Raw genomic sequence first — 22,770 nt, forward strand, 5'->3', positions numbered from 1 at the left:
TTATCGATTTTACTGTGGTGTTTACTTTCATTTACTTTCACTTTAGAAGTCAGGAGAACAGCAAATTCACTATCTAAATATTTTAAACCTTCAAAAGTGCTGCCTCTGGTGTGATTTTCTGATCTGTTTTCTATTGCATTTTACTGAAAGAATTAATTCAAGCTGTTTATTTACATTAATGAGAAAGGTCAAGAGACGTCTAAATGTGTCAAAGACACAGGGTGGCGCATCATGCTGGTGGTGTTTTTTGTTTTGCACATGGCTGGTGAAGCATTTATTTAACATACAAACACACAAAAGTCCCCTTGAAGCCTGCAAGAGCAAACCAGGTGCAGAGGGAGCACTGCAGTCTTACTGCAGGAGTGGATGTGGGCGACGCCGCTGGCCTGCTGGAAACTATAAATGTGTTTGTGTGCATGAGGCGTTATGCAGCAGAGTCACATTTTCACCATACTCTCTGAGCCAGTCACACAGCCAGCGCAGCATTCTGAACACAACAGCTGTGACTCAGGATTCAAACCTCCTTTTAAGGGCAACAACTAGAGAGAGAGAAGTGATAATGCAGCAGATGATTTGAACCGGGAGGTTGTTTACATCAACGCCTGGTTGTGACTGAAAATATCTGGGGATTTTCCGCCGGACGGGAAGCTATGACGACAGCTAGCTGTACGTGAAAGCTTACTTCAGCTCAAACCTCAGTGCTTTCTGTTCCTGGTTGTCAAACTGAGTCGACACAGCAGCAAGCCACTGAAACTACCTTCTGTTTAAAAATGGAAGTGAAAACAATGATGTTCATTTACATTTTTTTTTTCTCTTTCTGCGGGGATTTTTCCCCCCCCTCGCCTCCCCTCGGTGCTGCACCTTTTACCGAGTCGTCTGTCCCCGGCAGAGGCGGGCAGATTAAAAGGATGTGTTACCATCTTGTTTTTTTTTTTTTTTTTCTTCTTCTAAATGGATACACATGTGGCACATCTGGGTCCAGGCCTGACTCATTACTCTCCTTCTTTATGCTCGGTTCTCTGCAGCCATGGCAACTGCTGCATGTTTGGCAGAAAGCTTTTGAAGGCAGTGGAAAAAGAGAGCGATAGAGAGGAGGGAGGGGGGGAGAAAGAGAGGGAGAGCTCTCAGTAGTTGGCCTACATCCAGTGTAATCATGCCATGGAGCTGAAATGAGGCCTTTGGCAGCACACCAGGTTTCTGAGAACAAAGATGTGAGCTTCTAATGTTGGCGGTGGGGCCTGCTTGGCATCCTTTGCCATTTCCCAGCAGCCCTTGCCTTGGCCGGCTGCCAGCCACCACCCCCCTCCTTCCCTGCTGGGACTGCAAAGAGGATCAGAATAAAGAGAGAGACTTGTTTTTCACTCGCCTCTTGCTCTGGCCAATGACATCACCTCTGCAGCCTCCAGCCCCCAGATTCCAGCCGCCCAGCACATTTTTCCCCTCTTGCCGTCCACCCTCCATCTTATTTCAAATCCACCATTTCAGACTTTTATTAAAACTGACTCCTTAAATTACGCTCTTTGCTGTTGCAACACTGTCCATATGCTGCGCATGATTTCTGCTGTCACAGTGTGAAATTGATCAGAAAATCAATAAAAAGTATCCAGACTATACACTGACAACAAGACGGAAGAAAGCTCATTATGTTTCCTATCTCCTCAAATTAAAATCAGTACTCTAATCCTTCCAGTGCGAGAGAGCAGCTAAAAATAGCACCACAACCAGGATATATACGGCAGCTAGTCTAGTCGATAATCACCATGGCTAATGCTAACACATAAAGCGATGTGAATTAAGCAAACATTTTACTGCAATATAGCTGCCTCATGCCTATAATTACGCTATACTTTCCTCAGGGCTAATGTAAGGTATGGTAGAGGGTCTGTGATGCTGTGGTGACCATGGCCCCCTCTCTCGGGGATACCACTGTGCTTTGTTGCCAAAGCAACAACAAAAAAATTCCTTGTTGCATATCGAAACTGTGTGACGTAAGACAACTATTTCCTCTACTCGATTTACATTTATTAACTTTTGCCACACATCATGTTCGCTGTGAAGCATGGTGGAGGATGTGTGATGCTGCGTATTTAGAGTGCATATTCTCAGGGAAATGTCAGTATTAGAAAGTGCGATGTGTACTTTTGTCCTGTTCTAGCCTCCCTCCAGGTTGGCACAGACTGTTACAGTTTAATCTGCTTACCTCAGCAGTTAATGTGGAAAAAAAAAAAAAGGTTAAATAACGCACATGTTGGCTGGGTCAAACGAAGAAACCAACAAGCAAACAAAAAATAAATAAATAAAAATCTAGACCTGAGCTGAAGTGGAAAACTTCACAAAGAATTTACAATGCTTTCCCAGTGCGGTATAACATTTCAGAAAGTGTTAAGACAAAAATAACGTCATCTCATCCTGCCCGCGGTGCTGTTGTCAAATGCTGGGTATTCCCCTGGCCATCACCTACCGCTCAGTCTTTATTTAGCTCCCACATGTCTCGATAGACAGTCACAAAACGAAGCTAGAGAATGAATTATACAGCCGCTCCATCTGGTTTAGTGGAGGCTCACATCAGATGGTCACCAGTCGGGTCGCACTGTTCTGGTCCTACTGTATACACGGTTTACATCGCCAGTCAGGGCCATCTGGTCATGTTTGGCTTCCTCCCAGACCTTTGCTGCCTCTGTGATTTACAGCAACATTCTTCTTCTTTTTTTTTTTTTTATGATAGTAATAATAAAAAAAATCAGGTCATTTAGATTTAAATGAATCCCCGCATGCCTCTGTCTTGCATAATAGCTGCTTGGCCCTGCAGCTATTTGCTTACACAAACGTCAACCGAGTGGAAAAGCAAAAAGGATCAAAGAGTTAGGCAACTGTTTTCCACCAGTCTTAAGGAAAGACTTTTGTTTATTTTGTCCCTCGCAACAGCCATTTCCCAACCGCGCCGTAAAGGCCCAGCACCACATTCCTTTGTTGTTCACCCAGCGAGGACAGGGAGTTGAGAGAAAGCGGAGATGGAAACATAGCAGTTTACAATTAAACTAAAACTTGTGACAGTTGTGTACAGGGGAATATAACTTCCCCGTGCTCGGCGCAGATAGATCGGGAGCAGAAGTGTCTTACTTTGTTTACGGAAAGCCTTTGAAGAAGGGCCCCATGCCACAGTGCATGATCATGGCCGCAGGCAGGGAGCCAAATGGCCTCATGTTCTGTGTAGATGGGTGAGGCGGATGAGGGTACGTGACTAAACATCTTGCTTCCTCTTTCCAACGTCACATGGACTTGCACAAACATATCCTGCTTTGTGTCTGCAGGTTTCAGACGCATTGCCTCACCCAAAGCCCGAGGCTAAGCTGCAATGAGCTGGAATGAGCCCAGATGAGAGACGGAGAGCGAGAAAGAGAGAGAGAGAGAGAGTGAGAGAGAGAGAGCAAGAAAGAGAGGGAGAGAGCGAGAAAGAGAGGGAGAGGAATCTGAACTGCTGGGACACTCCTCCGGTTCAAACCTACACTTTTACTTCAGGGGATTTTGGCTGGGGTTTTGGTGTCTAACTTGTTTCATGTGACATTTTTCCCCTCCTTTATGTAAAACAGCACAACTGTGAAGCAATTCATCTAAACAAACCTTTCAGGCACATAAATTTGGGAGCAAAACTGACTTCTGCTTTAACAAAAACAATAACAGAAGCAATAGATTATGAATTTCTTGTCTAAATATGAGTCACCTTTGGATTGGGAAGACTGATTGCAAAAAATATCAGTTAAGAAAATTCGAGGCTAAAGGTCACAGGCAGTTAACATCTTACCAGCAGTAGGTAATCCTACTGGCATTTTAATTTAGCATAAATACGAATTAATTGGTCTGGGGAAACTTAGCTTTAAAACATCCCCAGTCATAATCAGAACATGGTTATTAAAAAAAATATCTCTTTTACTAACTGTACTTATGGGCTAAATAAAAAAAAGCCTCTTCTTGGATTCAAAACAAAGAAAAAACATTTTTTTACATTATGAAATTTAAGATGATTTTAAATACATGAAGATTTTTATATTTGTGAAAATTGAAGAAAAGAAAGTGCATAGTTTTTATTATTTTGTTCCATTAATGCCACTCTATTGTGGGTTTTATTGCATGAAAACCCATAAAAACAGCTAAAATTTTGTTACCTTTATGTATTTATATCTATACGTGTTGGGTTTAGTGAGTTTTTTTCGTTGTTTTTTTTTTTTTGGTTCTAGTTGTTGAATTTGCGATTATGCTACAATCTCCGTTCTGCCCCAACTTCTGCTGTTTGGGGCAGAAGTTTCCAGAATCCTTGTTGATAAAATAAACACCCCCAAACTTCTGTTTGTTATCTGTGATTTACTCCCTGTGAGGGCCAACAAAACAGCGCTGGATCATCTAAAGATGAATCAGCGTCTGCTTTTTTCAGAAAAAAAAAAACATGGGAAAATGAGCTTTTGACCATTTTAAGGGATGGATCGATATTCATTCCACCACTCAAAAGTGTAAAATGTTTATTAAAGGACATTTGATGAGTTTCACAACCCCAAAATAGAAAAATCCTGCCAGTTTATGTAACTTAGATTATGTTTTAGGTCTCACCCCTTTCTCTTTTTTCTGTAAATGAAGAAATATAAATTATTTCAGGATCTTATTTTTTTAAATAAGCTAGCTGTTCTCATTTATAATCTGCAGAAATGATCTTTGGATTCATCTCAAAGTTATTTTGGCGTTCTTCAGAGCAAAACTGTTTGTTTTAACATTCAACCTGCAGCAACAGCCTTTAATATCAGTAACATGTCTCACTGCCCAGGGTGCCATTCTGTCTGGGGGCGACAGAGGAATTAAAGGGGAAAATTATCAATTGGGTACCAAATGATTTTTCCTGTTGCTTATTTTGGTGTACAGCCAAAATATATGGGGATCAAATATAGCCATGCAACATAGCTGGACCATAAAGCTGACATAATTTGTATTGCTGCAAACCTTTAGAGATATTTTTATTATTTTCTTATGGAATCTGAACTGCATTTGATCATCTCTAGTTCAAAATATAAAATGTTACAAATCTGAACTGGATTGTTCCACACTAAAGAATGATTCTTTCAAGCACAATACACAAATTGAGATTTATGTAAGCTTTTATTATGAAACAACAACAAGAAAAGAAGCATTTTATTGTGTTTTTGGCACCTTACATTGAGCCCAGTATGAAATCCAGAATATATAGCCGTGCCCAACATGAATTAAGTTATTTTACGGTGCTTGTAGACTTTTTCTATAGCTGGTTTTAATTTGCGAAAAATAATTTCACTATACATTAATCCTAATATATGTGTGGTGGGGGCGGGGGGATGGGGGGCTTGCAGTTGCCCAGGGCAGCATTCATGCAAGGACTACCACTGCATGCAACTGCTTTGAACTTCCCACTAACTCCAAAAGACATATGCCAAGGTGGCTGCATGCTACAGGTAAGATATTAATTAGCTTACAATTTCCCTCGCTTCAAAAACTCTGAACTATCCCTTTAATATGTGGGCAGAGTGAGAGTATACTCATGCCGCAACCCCAGTCCATTCAGGTTTACAACACACTGGCTGGAAATCCCCACCTCATGACAAGAACTTCCTGGTTGCTGCCTAATGGAGGCGCTTTCTTTTTTTTTTTTCCTTTTTTTTATTATTATTATTAACACAAGGCTAGGTCAGTACTTTCTGCAAAAATGGGCGGTTAAAAACATATGGGTTGTAAAATCTTTCTAATAATTCTAATAATATGCCCTTTAAATTTTGCGCTACTGGAACAAAAACGTAGAGTGGAAAAAAAAAAGTGCACACGTTTTTTTTTTTGTTTTTTTTTTCTCTTGCCATTGGATTACAGTAGCTCGGTTGTTTTTCTTAGGGTCGACCCACCTCATTCATTGCACAGCAGTTGTAGTAGCAGCTCATTGCGTAGAGGCGCTGTGCATTGAGAAAAACAAGCTGCAGCACTTTACAGCCTCCACCGGATAAAGCTCTGAATTCAGGACAAAGCGAATCCCTCTCTGGCATATTTTTAAACATCAAAAACAAGTGGGGGGAAAATAGATTTTGTTTTTTCCTGTACAGTTCCTTCCTATTTAGCAATAATTATAATAATAACCTGTGGGATTATTCCTCTACGAGTTGGAGGTAGTGAGTTTTTTTTTTCTTTTTTTACTATTTATTTTTTTTGGCTGAGGCTCAAGTGATTAAATTAGAAATTAAAAAAGTGACAGAGGCTGCAGTAAAGTGGGGTAGAGGTGGGGTTGGGGGGTCTGTCGAAGAAATCAAGTCAATAGAAACTGAAGTGGAAGCAGGCGTTTAGCCGTGGTGACGTCGCTGCTCCACATTGAGCCAGTAGTAGAGAGTCAGTGGAGATAGATAGAGGAGCGCCGGAGTAAAGTACACACCGACATGAACTTCTCCCTCTAAAACTTCAGCCTTGTTGCTCTAAAAGCCGAAAGAGGACCAGCTTTTTTTCTTATATCTTTGTTTTTTTTTATTCGCCTCTTTATTTTTGAACGGGGAGCTCAGAGGAGAGGCACATTTTTGGGGGTTTATTTCTGTTTTTTTTTTCTTCTGGGAGTGCGTCGACGACGAGCAGCCATGTCGTCCGCGGCGGTCGCTGCTTCTTCCAGGAGGCAGTCGTGTTATTTATGCGACCTGCCCCGCATGCCTTGGGCCATGATCTGGGATTTTACCGAGCCCGTCTGCAGGGGATGCGTCAACTACGAGGGAGCCGACCGCATCGAGTTTGTCATCGAGACGGCCCGCCAGCTGAAGCGGGCTCACGGCTTCCAGGAGGGGAGGTCTCCCGGGCCGGGGAAGGCGCAGCTCTCCGGGAAGGAGATCCAGGCGATCAACCACCCATCAGCGGGGGACACCGGTTCGCGGCCGCCGCAGCCCCTGGACCGCTACCCGCTGTCCTCCGACCGACCGCCCAGGCTGGGGCCAGAGTACCAGTCTGGCCGGCAGGCGAACGGCATTCCGGTCCCTAACGGATTTCCCAAGCCCGACGAGCCGCCGGAGCTGAACCGCCAGAGCCCCAACCCGCGCAGGAATAACACGGTTCCGCCGAACCTAGTGCCTTTGGTGAACGGGGTGCACCCAGTCAACGGCAGACAGGGACAGATGGGGCTCACCTCCACGCTGGCGGGCGGTAGTCCCGCCGATCTGGGCAAGAGACCCGCGTCGGTGTCCAGCACCGAGCACGACAGAGAGGTGAAGGAGAAGCACAGACCGGACAGCCTAACGCAGGAGATGTCCGAGAGCCACAAGAGCCGAGAGCAGGACTGGGGCAAGGGGAAGACTGTGAGGGACCTGATGGCTCTGCACACCTTCGACAGCAGGTTCAAGAAGGAGCATGTGGCCATGGCACCAAGGATGAACTATGAGCCCTGCACCCCCCCATCCAAGTCAGGTAAAGCATTTCTCATTGCACAGTTAGACTGGCTTGGTTATTATGGAAGACATGTGGTGGGTATAATGGAAGATCGTGCTTTTGTTTTGTAGCTTGTGGTGCAGCACATTGCAGCACATTTCTCCTTTACTAGACTGAATTCTTGGTGCAAGTCTGATCTGTGCAGCTCATTTGTTTTCTTTAACCCTTTCCCACCTCCAGACAGAGGAAAGCACCCCCGCTTGAAGAGAAAAGCATCACCAGAACCGGACGGAGAGAGCACAGCCCCCAAGCTCAATGGGGATGGACAGCAGTGGTTACCGCCGCCCGCCGAGGGACCCAAAATGCCTCCAGTTCCCCCGCCAGGCTTCACATCTCCCCCCTCCACAATATCCCCGCACCCCCGCACCACCCCACCTGAGGCCCAGAACGGCCAGTCCCCCATGGCGGCGCTCATCATGGCAGCAGACAACGCGGGTGGGAACAGCTCCCCCAAGGACGGTAACCAGGTCCACTCCACCACCCGGAGGAACAGCAGCAGCCCGCTGTCGCCGTCCTCCATGAACCAGAGGAGGCTGACGCAGAGAGAGGCGTCCGGTGCGGGCACCCCACAGGTGCCGGGCATGGACCAGGTGCACCCCCAAAGCATTCCAGACTCCTCGGTACCGGGCAGCATACCGCTGTGCTGCACGCTGTGCCACGAGCGTTTGGAGGACACACACTTTGTTCAGTGCCCGTCCGTGCCCTCTCACAAGTTCTGCTTCCCGTGCTCGAGGGAAAGCATTAAGCAGCAAGGTGCCACGGGTGAAGTGTACTGTCCAAGCGGAGAGAAATGTCCCCTGGTTGGCTCCAACGTACCGTGGGCTTTCATGCAGGGGGAAATCGCCACCATCCTTGCAGGAGATGTCAAAGTAAAAAAGGAGAGGGACCCTTGATTTTGTCTGAACACTTCTTCTGGGGAGGGGAGGCAAAAATCTGAGTATAAATATATAAATATCACATACATACCATTCAAAACAAACTAACGGACTTGTACATATTGGACCCAAGGGAAGAGTATACTTCGTAAACATGGTTGTATAATTTTTGATTTTTGAATACATTGTGTTTCTATATTTTTGAAGATAAAGGTATGTACTCATCATAATGAACTACGTTCCTCTTTGTTGATGTTTAACAAAAATTCTTGATGTACTTCTAGGTCTGGTGGCAGTTCCTGTTTAACGTAGAATGTGACTAATGCTACTCTACGAGCACTTGGCAAAACTAAAATGCTTTTAGCTGTACTTGTATGCACTTGTTTAAAAAAAAATTGCCAAATACAATTTCTCATCTTGTATGAACTGATTGTCTGAGCTTGCTTCATTTGCGTTATACACTGGGCTGTGGACAGAGAGGACGAGGAGACGGAGGGGGGGAGGACGGGTGGGTGGAGGTGGTGTTGGTGGTGGGGGACTCTCTGGGTCTGACGTGCAGGCTTGTTTTGGCGGCTCGACTTACGCTGCACAACATAAGTAGGCGTCGGTTGGATGACGGCTTCTCTGCACACATTGCTTTTCGTGATTCACGCAGACAAAAACAAGACGCATTGTCCTAAGTTTGCTCCAGTTTTTTTTTTATTTATTTTTTTTTTTTGATTGATTGCAGAGCACAGAAACAGGTGCCAAGTCATGTTCAGTCAGCTGGGATCTGTTGAGTCAGTAATGAGAAAGTGCATGACCGCCAACATGGCAGGATAACTGTTGAGCACCAATTTTGGACGCTTGCTGAAAGATTCCTAGTGTGTAACTCATATTTTCAAGGAAGCACAACACCACTGCCCTCATGGGTGTATTTATTTAACGCAAAACAGTCAATGTGGATAGTTTCATTCACTAAAGTAAAAAGTCTACAATCATTGGAGCCGGTTTGGGTAGTTTTGCACGTCAGCAACGCTGAGTGTGATTTGTTTGGTGCATTGTGCAACTATGATTTATACTACCGCTGATAATGTTGCAACAAGATGCCAAACTCTAGGAACAGCATGCCTTTTTTTGAGTAAACAATAAACCACCACTGCTGCCTTAGATGCAAACCCCGCTCTGAATCTCTAAACACAAATCATTCTGCCGTGAAATGCAGATAAAAAGCGGCGGCTCTACATCTGCAGTGGCAAGCAGGCATTCAAACTTGTCTCTACAAGCAACGGCGGACATGCGGGGTGACAAAATGGAGCTTTTTTTTTTTCTCCTCTTTGGTCTGGGGAAGCAGTCTTAGACAAAGCACTTCTGTGTAGCCAATGCTGAAATCATGGAGACTGATATCTAGCAGATAGCAGGACTCTGTAAAGGAGGCAGTTGCGTAATTATTACAACACGTAATCTTCTTCCTTATGTTTAGCCAAGTAGTTCCCTGATTTGCAGGACTAATATGCACGCATACCAACCTCTTTTGGGGGTTTTTTTGTGCTTAATTATTTTGGCTGCTATTAAATCGATGAAATCTGAAGATTTCCTGACATGCTTGTTCTGAAGGCTTCTCTGTAAGCTGCATGGTGTCCTGGTGAACTGCTTAATTCGTGGTGTGGACTGAAAACATAGCCTTTGCACCCCATTGTTTAGCCAACTTAGTAACTAGTGTCCTCTTAACTAGGGAGAGTTAAAGGCTGCCACAGATACACAAACAATTCAACTAGTTTTTTCTTAGTTGACATTTTCAAGGCAGTCGTTTGTTTATGCGTCTCTTTCCGTTCTATGGAAAGTTATCTTATCAGTTGGACTTTAAAACCAGGAACACAACCCACTTTGATAAGGGTGACACTTTACTGTGCCAATCTGCAAAGCACCACCCACTCCGTATACCACCTCACATGCTGTTACTGATTTGTGTGTTATCCTTTTTCTAAACTAGTTCGGAGTCTGACCTACCTGTTTGTCATTATATTGCGCCGGCCGGCCAAAGTCGACCGGCCGCTTCAGAGAAATAAAGCAGACGATAGCCAGGTGTGTTTATAACCTGGCTTAAAGTGTGACACAGTAAGATATGAGAGGCCCTTTCTGCCCGTAAAGATTTACGTCAGCAGGGCGAATACCTGTTTGCACAGCGGTGATTAAAATAGCCTGTGCTGTATCTAATACAGTAATAACGTGTCCCTGGAAGGAGGGGTGTCATAACACAAAGCTCCCGGGTTGCATAGCTACCAGTGCACAACAGATGCTCTGGCACAGACCGTCCATGCATATCCAGGAAGGAGCATTCAGGAGAGATTTCAGTAAACATCCAGTGTTTGAGGGAACCGGCTGCATTAAGTCCAGCTTTAATGTTGATATAACAAAGCATATCAAGTAAATCATTCCCCTTGTATCTGTTACTGTACAAGGACACATTTGTGGTTAATGGTTCACATTGTTTTGTTTCTTTTCTATATCCTTCAGGGATTTTTTTTTTTAATGTTTAAGCTGCTGCTGAAAGTAGCAAACTTTTTATGCGCTCCTGCACTAAAACCTTTTTACTATGTTACCGGGTGCAGCATTTTGTTTCTATGCAGGAATAGAGCTGCATGTAGACGTCAGCTGCTGCCGTCACAACCGTGCAGTTAAACTTTATTGCATTTCCACACAACAGCTTACCACAAAAATATCTAAAGTGCTTGTTTGTGTTGCATTTGTGAGTAGGCACGGGTCGTTATTCACTGTAAACTGTGAGTAAGAATACAATATCAGGGTATCTACACAAAAATTTAAAACAAAATTGTCCAGCTGCTCTATATAAAACATATATAAACATTATAATCTTAAAGAATTATTTGATAAATGGACTTAATAGTGGAAAAAAAATCTAACTAAATGTAGTAAATTCAATGCTTTAATGGCTGATGCTCCTTTACTTTCCATACAACGACTATTTGGTCATTGCCAAATATTTCCAAAGTGTTTCTACCAACACAGATTATTATATCGGACTTGCAACCAGAGAAAACTCTGGGATCTGACTGAAAGGACTTGAAACCATTGAGGTTATATCTGAATCCTTTAAAGCAGGAACTGTTGAATATCTTGGAAATATTTTGGTGATGATCACCATTCCTCCCAGTCCGTTCCAGAGCGTCTCGTTAAATGAATGAGTTTTAGGCCGCAGAAAAAGGAAGATGGAATAATTAAGAAGCTTTGAGGCAGTAAACAACCAATGCCTATTCATGAGAAGCCCTCAGTGGGTTTTGCATCCACTTTTCTTACTCCAGAGTGACTGGACACAAAAACAAAAACAGGATTTTAAGTTGCTTGAAACCCTTAATGCTTAAAACCTTGGTACATCGTGATACTGGTAACCTGTATACTTATTTGCGAGCGGCTCTCACTGTGATTTATATTCCCTTTCATCTCGTATTTTCATCTGGTTAAAAGGATTTTCTACAATCATGAAACATTTTAGAGGTTTTGTAACAGCAACTGTTTAAAACCTTGGGATAGCTTGATCCCGGTAAGCAGCAAATGGCTATTTTGAGCGGTCCACAGCGTGATTTACATTGCCTTTGTCTTGTGTTTTCTCTGGAAATCCATTTCCCCTCTGCATTTTATTAAAAGGACTTTAAGCTGTAGGAACAATACAATAGAAAACTATGTCGGTTTAGTGACCGTTTAAAATCTCAGTCTACTTTGATAACACTATTCATGATGTTTCTTAACGTAATTTCTGGTAATTTCTCAGGTCTCCTGATGAAAGCACTTACAAATTTGCAACAGGAAACATTTCAATTTTCTTTCCTTATCTGAACAACAAGGCGAAGCAGAAGAACGTGTCTCTCCTTCTGAGACTCCCTCAAACCCCAGACGTTCTTGATCCGGCTGCTGCAACACAAACCTCACCAATCGATGGTCATAAAAAAAACAATCCCTCATGGACTGATTGATTCTCCTGACATAATCCTGTTAATCAAGCTAAGTGAAAGGCAATAGCCGATAGCTGAAGCAGAGCCTCTCCTAGTAATGGTTAACTCGTTAACTCAGCTTGTCTGCTGTTATGCGGTGTTACACAAAGATGTTGTCACATCTCAGAGGTCATAATTGTTGTTTGGAAAGCTCAAGGTACAGTTGTTGCCTCAGTTTTTCCCTACAGCGTCATCTCCCGTGTCTGCAAACACCAATCGTGTTTATCCCCTTTGTTAAAAAGCGGCCAACCGTAGCACTAATTCTGACAGCGTATTGGCAGAAAAAGTACGATAAATTTTAATCCTTATGTTACGTTTCAACGTGGACTATAGTGTGTGGGTGGGTGGAGGGGAACATGAAGCACTCGGTGCAGCCAGCTGTTTCACTAATGAATCTATGTTTAGCACAGTAAATCAAAAGGCCCGCTCGTGCTGCAGTAATCCCCCCCTGAAAGCGAGCAGATACGCGGACGCGCCAAAAGGAGTATCTGGTCCACATTTCTCCCATTTTAACCGATCCCGCTCTGTTAATTTTAGACCGGTGGGGAGACAGAGGGAGGGGTGCAAGGTCACAGCAAATGTTTGTATCGAGGGCACACTCAGATCTGCCGCTCTTTTTCCTCCCCCCTTTCTTTTTCTTCCCTCCCTCTACTTTTTTCATCAATCAAAGCTGGAGTCAGAAGCTGAGGGCTCCTGCGAGACTGGTAATGACGGCTTCTCTCTTCGGCGAGATGGAGCTCCAACCGGCAATTAGGAGGAGCAGGGCTAAATCCGCAGGATGTGTAAAATTTCCCCTCAGATTCTTGGCTCAGTCCGTAAAGGAAGGGAGACGAGGGGGGCGGGGGGGTGAGGGGGGTTTACGTTCGCCTGGATGTTTACCACGAAGGCCTGCAGAGTTAGGATGATTACAGTGCTGAGTGCCAAATGTGTTTTAACTCTCAAACTCTTGTGTTTTCTCTGCTGTTTAACTGTTTTCCATTTAACAGAAGTGAATATAAACAAAATAGTTGTCTCCAAGCGTGCCTTGTTTACCATTTTTGGGATTCCCCCCCCACACCTTCTTTAGTTCTTTCTGTGCGCCTTTTTATACACCAATGTGCCATTTTGAGATCCTAATATTTCATTTTTATTCCTTATGATCTAACTTGTGTGTCTGTCTCATCTTTCCTCCCCTTCCTCTTTCTCTTTGACTGGTTGTTACACTCAGCCTGTATTCCCTTCTTTCTGCTGTGAATCGAGTCTGTGAAATGGAAATCAGGACTGAGTCTCCCCCTCTTTCCAGACATCAGAACGAGCCTGTGCCTCCGATGTTTTTCTCAGATCTTGGAGTGCTGCCAAACCTTATAAGTGGAGCAGGGAGAGAGAGAGAGCGCGGAGGAAGAAGAGAGCGACAGAATATAGAGGAGGGAGAGGAGGCGTTGGACAAAAAAAGATGAAAGGAAAGAGGATGACAAATGAACGAGGGAAAGAGGCAGCGAGCATGGGACTGATCCAAAAGCATTCGGACCCTGTTTTTATCGTGTTATTGCCGAACCCAGCAAAATCGACACTTCTTTTTTTTTTTTTTCCTTTTTTTTTCTGCTGAGCAACTACTCCTTGCTTCTGGCTCAAGATCAGCTGATAAGATGGCATGCTGCGACTGTGCCAAATACAAAATAGAAAGCAGCAGCGAGTGCAACGCAGGAAAATGTGATGCACATATTCACTTTAACTAATGGCCTCTGCCGGTGCATGCCAGTCAGTGTAGTAGGAGTTATATTACCACTTCCAGCTAAAGTTAGACGGAGCTGTCAGAGCGAGATGTGCTATAAGTGAGCAGCCAGCACAGATTTAATCCCGCCAGCAGGGCATATTCCTTAAGACGGAGTCAGACCCATTGAAAAACACTGGTAAATTCATCCTCACTGAATGCTAGGCTCAGACGTGTACAGTCCGCTGTCAGCTTTCTGCTTATTTTTTTTAATGTGTCATGTTGGAAAAAGCACGGCCGCCTGTCCCCGCGCCCCTCTGAGATGATTGTTTAGTCAGCTGAGAGTCTGGATTGGAGGAGATGAGATGTCCTGCGAGGGCCATCTGTGCAGCTGAATAATAGCTCAGAGCCTGAGTGTGCCTGTGTACACAATAACGAGATTAAGCAGAGCATTTCAAACAGACTTGGACAGAAACCAAGATAAAGCCGAGGTATGACTGTTTACAGGGACAGGATGCAGGAGAAATGCTCTAGCTGAATATCTGAATTGAAGCTAGCTGCTCTGCATCAGTGTGGGCTAATAAATTATTTCACTTCTGGGGCGTTTCAGTAGATATGTGGAGTTTTTGCATTTCTATACATGATTGGACACCATTCCAAAGGATCAGCTGCTGCCATCCAGATTTTTAGGGTTTATTGATTTGCAAAACAACAAATAGCACCTCGTTAAAACACCGGCATGGTCTGAAGGAGCATTCTAGAGTTTTTTGCGTTAATAAGTGTTTAAAACCTTGGCATACCTCGATGAAAAATAAAACAAATGTCTATTAAATTGAGTATTTTTAATTCGTGCCAATCTTTTGCTTTCCACATTTGGTTTCCACAAACAGAAATATTTCCCAACAGCCGAATTCGCCTGTCTCGTAAGGGAGGAAAAAGTGTCCATAACTGTGCCGGACAAAATCTGGGTATATCTGGCATCTTTTCTAACCTCCTTTGAAAAAAACAAAACAAAACAAAACAAAAACACTTAATAGTAGAAACTGTCTAAAGGTAAATCGAGTAATGCAGTTTATACATTTGTAGTAAATTTAGTCAATCAGGCCCATTTTTGCCTGTCCTTTTAAGGAGCTGTGAACAGCATGTACACAAGCATGATTGACAGCGCCAAGACCCTGCTCCTGGCTCTGATTGGTTGTTTCTGACTGCAGTTGGAGCACTGGGAGAAGGCAGAGGAGCTAGTTTTTTCCAAAGATTATCTGTGTCATACTATCCTATCAGAACACATAGTGACAATTTTAACAAATATGTGAAAATCATATATAGATATTTAAAAAGTTACATCCTGTAGCTTTAAAAACTTATGTCACTCCTGTTTTTACTCTGACATCTTCAGTTTGTAGGAATGCAGTAACATAAAACCTTGGACCTTCAGCAGCCCTCGCCTCTTCTCTAGAGATCCCATTTAAGAGGAACAAACTCAAATATTTTGACTTTTTTTTTCTGCTTTGGGAATACCTTGTGTGTACAACATGCACAAATAAAGCCAAACAAACTTACTGTAATTTTCCCCCCTCTCTGTCCGTTACATAACTGCGAGTGGGTAGCTATTTCTCCTCTCAGTGCTAATGTTGTTGTCAATCAAAGCTTAGTGGCAGCCGCTGCTCAATCTCCACTCTGGAGCAGAATAAAGCTTTTATCGCCTTTGTTCAGCCTGGCGTGCCAGTCAAAAGAAAGAAGACCAAAACAAAAAAAAAGAAAAAGCTAGATTCTGCCGTTTTCACCTCCAACTCTCATTCCACCATCTCTCTCTGTTTCTCTTTGTTTTCTCGAAACAATATTCTCAGGATTGTCCCCCGACTGTGGCGCAACTTCGTACTTTCTGAGGCGTATGCGGACTCATTATCAACTTTAAATGAAGTGCGGTTAAGTGACAGGGTCCGGGTTGATCACATAATTTACACATGCAACATCTGTTACTAGTAAACCCCAAAAATGCTGACTATAAAAATTTGTTTTTTCCCGCCATCTTTTGGCTCTTTTGGCTCCCCCATGTCGCGACGTTTTGCGCCACTCTCTGCCAGCTACGGAGCATTTGAGCTGGAGTTGAGGAGCGAGAGGAGGTCGGGTCAGCAGAGGGGAGAGAACAAGCAGGGCCTCTGTTTGACAGGTGCGTTCTATTATTGGAGCCGGCGACTTCCAGGGTGTTACACAACTGCGTTGCTCTCACCGGTTTATTTAGACTGCCGGCAGAGCCTTCGGAGTATCTGATAACTCGGGCAGAGCGTGTCCCGACAGGTGTCGGAAGGGGATAATGGTACGCTAAATAAGAGAGCGGTTTTTATAGCTCAAGGTTGATGGATTGAAATCTGAGGTGCTTGGAGGCTGGAATTCCTGATTTTAATTTCCTGGTTCTGGCACCAACACAATCCGGGTTATTTGGATCCAGCAGGGGCACACTTGTATTTAGCCATCATGACATAAAGTATGCTAATGACAGGTTGCACTTGATATACTGTATACATGTCTGCTGCTCTGTAATGATATAATCACAGAGAAGAAAACAGCAGCTGCTCCCCTCCCTCGTCCTCCTCTTTGGCTGGAATGTGCAGGGGGAGAAAAATGATCCTATGTCATCCGGAGTGATGGAAGCTTCTCCGTTGAGCCAGAGGAAAATGTTCAGGGCTGGGAGCAAGAGCAGAGGAGGAGGGGGGAGAGCGGATATTTCTGGTTGAGTGTGAGTTTGAGTAAGTCTGGGCACAGAGCCAAGCATGCCGATGGAGGGGGAAGAGAAGAAGAGGGGGGACAGGCGGGGGAGAGACAGACAGAAAGTCTTTTGGGCTTGCGCACCCTCAGCCTCACTAGCACACAGCTGCTTCTGGAAAATTCTGCACCCTGCCCCAGTAAACCACCAGGCATGACATGAATAACAAGAATGGCCACGGCTTCAAACAGTGACTGCTTTTTGCTTTTTGACGTGGGTCTAGCAGACTGGTTCAAATGCCCCGGCCTTGCACACAGTGGAAAAATCAACAATGAAGGGGACACCGGGCCACAATGTGGAAATGAAATCCTGGCTTTGGGAGGCTTTGTCTGGACAAGGACATAGTTGACCCTGAGGGCTTTGCAAAAGGCCATGCAACAAAATGCCAGCTGATATGTTTTGATGGGGGTTACTTGTTCACCAGCCAGTCACTAATTTGAGAGCAGAAACCCGCCAGATTGCTCTCAGTCAGCACGGAGTGCATAATTGTCAAGTAGAAGAAAAGGGAAATATGGTTGTAGATTTTATTTAGAATGTTAAAAGTCACATTTCTGCTGATATCCTCATAAAAAGCTGTGCAACAAATTGCCTTCAGAAGTCACTTAATCAGAACCAGGTCATGGATAAAGTTGTGTTGTCGTTTAATGCAAGTTGGATGATGAATAAGAAAATGGTGAGTTTGAAAGTGGCTAAATGTTTAGAGCATTTTCCACATAATTTCTAAAGAAAAAGGCACCAAAATCTGCAGCCAGAGCTACAATTGAGTGGTTTAGATCTAGGAATATTGATACATTGGAACCAGTCAAATATTGCAAGACATCTGACTGAGCCAACAGTGGTGGTTTTCTAAATGCTCCATGTTGGCAGTCACCCAGGGCAGCATTATAAAGGGGTACCAGTTAAAAAATATCTTTGTGTGTTGCATTTTGAACAAGTCTGTTTTTTCCATGTCAAAGGTGAGTTATTTGCAAAATGTGCAGTATATTTTTTTAGCGTTTTCATTAGTCAGGGATAGGCAAAGTCATCATTTATGCAAACACTGCTGCCTGCCATATATCAAAACTTTTGTGAAAGAATTCAAAAGCTAGTTTACCTCCAAGACAGCCAAGTAAAATAATTTAAAGCTGCAAATTTCACTTGACATTTCAAAAGAAACATTTGACATTTAGACAAATATTACTTTCAGAAATTTGTGTCAGTTTTACAGAACCATCATATCATTTCTACTTTTAAGATTTAAAATAAAGACAAACATAAAAGACGATGCATATTATTTTTTCTGTAGAATAATAAATGAAAAACAATAACAACAAAAGAAACAATTCAAAAACATATTACTTGTACTTTTAGTGGCATTCTTTTTCAAAATCTAGTTCAAATGTTGGAGGAAAATTTTTTTTATAACTCAGCATTTGTTATTTATATTTAAATTCCTCTCTTCGCTTTTAGCCAAAGGTATTAAGACTCAGGGAAATTTTTCTTTTGCTTGCAGGCCCAATCAAAAATACGGTAAGTGAATCTTGTGGACAGTATGTAAGCACTGTATGATGTTTCTATGCCCAACGGCGATGCAATTGGTATCTATTCACTAGCTGAGTCACTAGCTGCGTTTCCACTGACCATATAACTTCACAAATTGGAATTACAAAAATAAATTTGCTTAATGGAAACACGGCAAGTTTTTGCGTTAGGGTGTGGTGTTTTTTTTTTTTTTTTTTGGCTGTATTGAAATTAGTGTATTTGCAAAACTGCAATGGAAAGGCATTTTTTGCATCACATGAGTCATGTGATCAACAACCGGATGTTAATATAGGTGGAACAAATTAAGAAGACAAAGACAAAGTGATAGGAGGACGATGACTCAGGCCGAATCCCTGAAATGCAGAAAGAGAGATTACAGGAACCTTGACTCTTGTTTCTGGTAGATATCTAACAAAATATGTTCCTGTTTCATTGGTCTGAATGCGTCACCGAGGTCGGCCAAAGACGGCATATGCAAAAACAAACCTGGCGTCTGAGAGGGCATGTGCCAGCTGGTGCGTGTTGCAATGTTTCTTTCTTTTTTTTTTTTTCTACCATGACCAGTCAACACTTGCCCCCAATCTAACCGGCAAAAAACGGCGTGTGAGAGATCCGCTCTACACATGAGATAATGCAGGCCCTTATCCATCCATGAGGCTGTTAGCCACAAAGATGGTGTTGACATTTCCCTGCCCAGCCCATGTGAACACACAGTGCCATGCAAGCTGCTCTTAGGCTGTCTGTATCCATGACCGATAAAGGGGTGAGTCAGCCGGTCGTTTATCCTCGTCTCCTCCTCCTCTTCCTCTTCTGCCTGGCAATACACCCCCGTACGCCCCCGTCATCCTCGTTCGCAAGGCCTTATGTGTACATTCAGCACATGGTGTATTGTATAAATAGCAGCGACCTCGTGGCTCGTCACTGACACCTGACATTTTCATGCCCCAGCAGGCCTCTGATACATTTGGAGCTTGGCATGCATTCTTCTCCCAGGTTTATCCATCTGCTGGTGCAGAGCCCAACCCCCTAAGCCAATACTATGTTCCTGTAACGTAACACGAGGCTCGCCTTTCCCTCTATTCATTTCAACATGCAAGCAGCATGGCACAGACTTTACCCCTCCCTCCTCCATGTTTTTCCCCCCTCTCTCTCTCTTTCTCTCCCTCTTCCCAACAAATCTACCCCCACTCCGTGCAACAAACACACTTACTCTTTAGCTTTACCATTCAGTCGGCCTGGAGAGCAATAACAACAACCACAACAAAAAAAGCGAGATGGGAGTTGTACGAAGCTGGGGTGATAGAGCTGGAAGACGACAGAATGTGAGATTGTGTGCAGGCTGAGATCTTCCTGGCCGCCTGCCAGGTTCCTCCAGCAGAAACAGCAGCGGTGGCGGCGGCACTGCAGCATGTCAATATGGCCGTTGCCAGGGAAACAGGAAGAGCACACACACCAACGCAGTCCAGAGAAAGCCAATGTGAACCCTTTCGCCCCTGTATTTCCCATTTGAAAGCACTTGGTTGGAAGTGTAAGGCTCTCCAGATCTTCACGAAGAAACCAAAAACTGGCTCCTAACCCACGAGCACGGATACTCGTGATCTCAATTTGACGACATTCATGAAACATCTCCATTAGTTCTCAGCAGATTTTCCGAAAACTAATGGCTGCAACACGAGAAGGCTCGGCACCACCATTACAACAAATTACTGCACATAAATCAAGCTAATCTTTTAAAAGCTTATATAGTCTTTGAGAGATGTAATGCTGTTTGGATTAAATATGTCCTCTTTGTTGTAAATTTGCTCTTTGCACACATTATTGAGCTGGAAACGGCTCCCTGCGGCAAATGACTGTGAGTTATTACGGGCAGGCCTGAGCTCCTCCGTCTGGAGTTGTGAAGGAATGACCTCTGGTACATCAGGCTGTACTGTGACTCCACAGCAGAGTCGCAGCTTGCAACACGAATGACGTTTTCTACTGAACTGAGCCATGATGTATCACAGCAACAACCAGCCAGCCTTGTGCTGCTACAGTGGATGAAAGGCTATTTTATCAGTCTGCAACTGGACACTCTTTATCGGACAAAAATAAACTGTAAACATATTTATCTCTCTTGTTTTGTTGCACTTTTTAGCTTGTGTTATTTGAACAGTCTGCTTTGTACTCTTTTTCAAAAGCATTCCTTCATGTTGAACCTCCAGCATCACGTTACGACCAAAAAATGTTAAAGTATTTTATTGCTATTGCATGTGAAACTATATATTGCTTTCACAATCATGTTGAGACATGGTGCAAAGCTAACATTTATTACCCCCCTAAGCAAACCCTTACAACAGTGAAACAGGATGGTGACCATAAACGTACAGCAATACAAGTTAATGGTTTAGATCAGAGCATTTTGATGTTTTGTAATGTGATGGAGTGGAACTGGCTGGCAAGACTTCAATGCTCACTGCCTAAAATAACTGAGCTTGAGCTCTTTTGAAGAGGAAACGGGGAAACGTTTCGGGCTCTTGATGTGCAAAGCTAGCAGAGACGTTCTCTAAATGTCTTGCAGCCATAATTACAGCAAAAAGTGATTCTTAAATCACTTAAGAGTACATGCACACCAGCCATGTTCGCTTTAATCGAACTCCAGTTCATTTGCTTAGAAAGTCTGGTTTGTTTGGGAAGGTGTGAATGTGCAATTGACCAAAAAAGCAAACTCTGGTCCGTCTGGTGACTCTGGTTCAGTTTGAAAGCATACATGGATGCAATCAGACCATAGAAGCAGGAAGTGGACTATAGCGCACGGCATTCTGGGTAAACACAACCAAAACAAACATGAGAGTTTTGCGTTAGTGGGAGAAATAGCTTGAATTATTATTTTTTTTTTTTTTTTTACTAAAGACAATAAAGAAATCCTACAACTGCAAAAATCTGATGCTACTCCATTTTTGTTTACATTTTGTGAAGGAAGAAGTTGCGCTCATGTCTTCTTCAGTGGTTTTTGTGTCAGAGGTTCTTAGTGCAGTGCCGTCACAGGCGAGGAGGGTGAAAAGGTTTTTTAAAGTTTTTGGCTCATTTGACACAGTCTACTGTTAAAAATGTAACAAATGTTGCAACCTTGGTCCTCAATGGAGCCAAGTCTGCTGGACTATCAGCTGTGAAAACACTGAAATTTGTGGTTTTTAAAACCGATGTACAGTGTGCACAGTTTGATTTTTCTTCTCTTTACAGCAATTATTTCCAAAAAAATTGATAAAATATCTTTCATATTTGTCTAATACTTTAAAAATACAACATATTTGACTTTACACTCTTCCTTTTTCCATTCAGGCGGGGCTTTTTGTGCTGAAGGACAGCTAAAGGACAGCTCTGTCAGTCAGCCACACCTAGCTGGCACTCTTATCCAAGTTTGGCTCCGTCTGTGCTCATCTCACTGGAGGGGGAAGGGGTTGTGCCAACTATAGCGCCTCAGTACTTTTCAGAAGTCTATCTGCGCCTGTGAGAGGTCTAACAGCTGCTGCTGCAGTGTCTGAGCTTGCTCGGGGATGCAGATGAAAGTGCTGATGTGTCCTGTTATTTTAGGCTGCGTGGTGCCCTCGGGGGGGGCAGAGGAGTTTTTTTTTTTTTTTCTGGAGGAGACTGGGCAAGATTGTTTTTGAGGGTGGGATGAGGGTGCGGGGGGAGGAGGAGGGTGCATGTTTGCCCACAGGGGATCTTAGCAGAGAGCTTCTCCCAAAATGCAACGCGACACTCGTTGCCACATGGTGCATTGGGAATCCTGAAGGACGAGGGAGCGAGGGAGGGAGGGGCGGAGTTGCTGACAGGACCACGCTGAGCGACGGGCACAGACACGAGCGCAAAGATGAGACGGTCTCTGATGGTTGGCAGTATTTTTGGCTGCAGAGGGAGGCTGCTGACGGCCTGTCATCCTTAAAGTGCTGCTCAACGATCCACCCTTCACTTTATCTTGAGTTTCAAAGCTCATTCTTGATACTGAAACCAAATCCAGCCGGCTCCTATCTTTTGTACATTTAGCACATTGTCTTCATCAATAGATAGGGTTTGAACTTTAAAGCTGATGTTTTATGCAGCCATGCAGCCTTCACAAATCCATGATAGCTCAATTTGTGTTGGCACAGTAACAGAAGGAAAATTTAAGTCCAGTTCAATTATGTTTGTAAGCTTTTTAAGGTGCTTTTGCTGTGCTAGTTATCGAATTGGTTGTTATTCCTTAAAACAAAAAGGTTAATCTGATGCTGTTTTCTGTGAGTCAGTTAGAGGCTTTATTGTAACTACTGGATGATTTATGTAAGTTATTCAAAAATATCTGAAAAATCACAACAAAATTCTTACTTATTCTTCTTCTTACTTAGTGTATACAAGTGAAAAACACTAATGCATTTCTGGAATACAGAAAATCTCTACTAAAAGCTAGAATCTATAAATCTTTGAGTTCCTTTCTAAAAATGTGTATTACTATTT

At 43.4% G+C, this 22,770-nt stretch overlaps 1 protein-coding gene across 1 annotated transcript; it reads left to right on the forward strand.

Annotated features, from left to right (window-relative positions):
- The first annotated feature begins 6,261 nt into the window (after positions 1–6,261).
- LOC103137668 (interferon regulatory factor 2-binding protein 2-A) lies at positions 6,262–8,762 on the forward strand. The gene is made up of 2 exons (XM_007551512.2): positions 6,262–7,440; positions 7,642–8,762. Exons 1-2 carry the CDS (start codon positions 6,627–6,629, stop codon positions 8,352–8,354), a joined length of 1,527 nt encoding a protein of 508 aa, XP_007551574.1. The 5' UTR covers positions 6,262–6,626; the 3' UTR covers positions 8,355–8,762.
- Positions 8,763–22,770: the final 14,008 nt, after the last annotated feature.

This window comes from Poecilia formosa, unplaced genomic scaffold (genome assembly GCF_000485575.1).
Source record: "Poecilia formosa unplaced genomic scaffold, Poecilia_formosa-5.1.2 Scaffold42, whole genome shotgun sequence".
Classification (NCBI taxonomy): Eukaryota; Metazoa; Chordata; class Actinopteri; order Cyprinodontiformes; family Poeciliidae; genus Poecilia; species Poecilia formosa.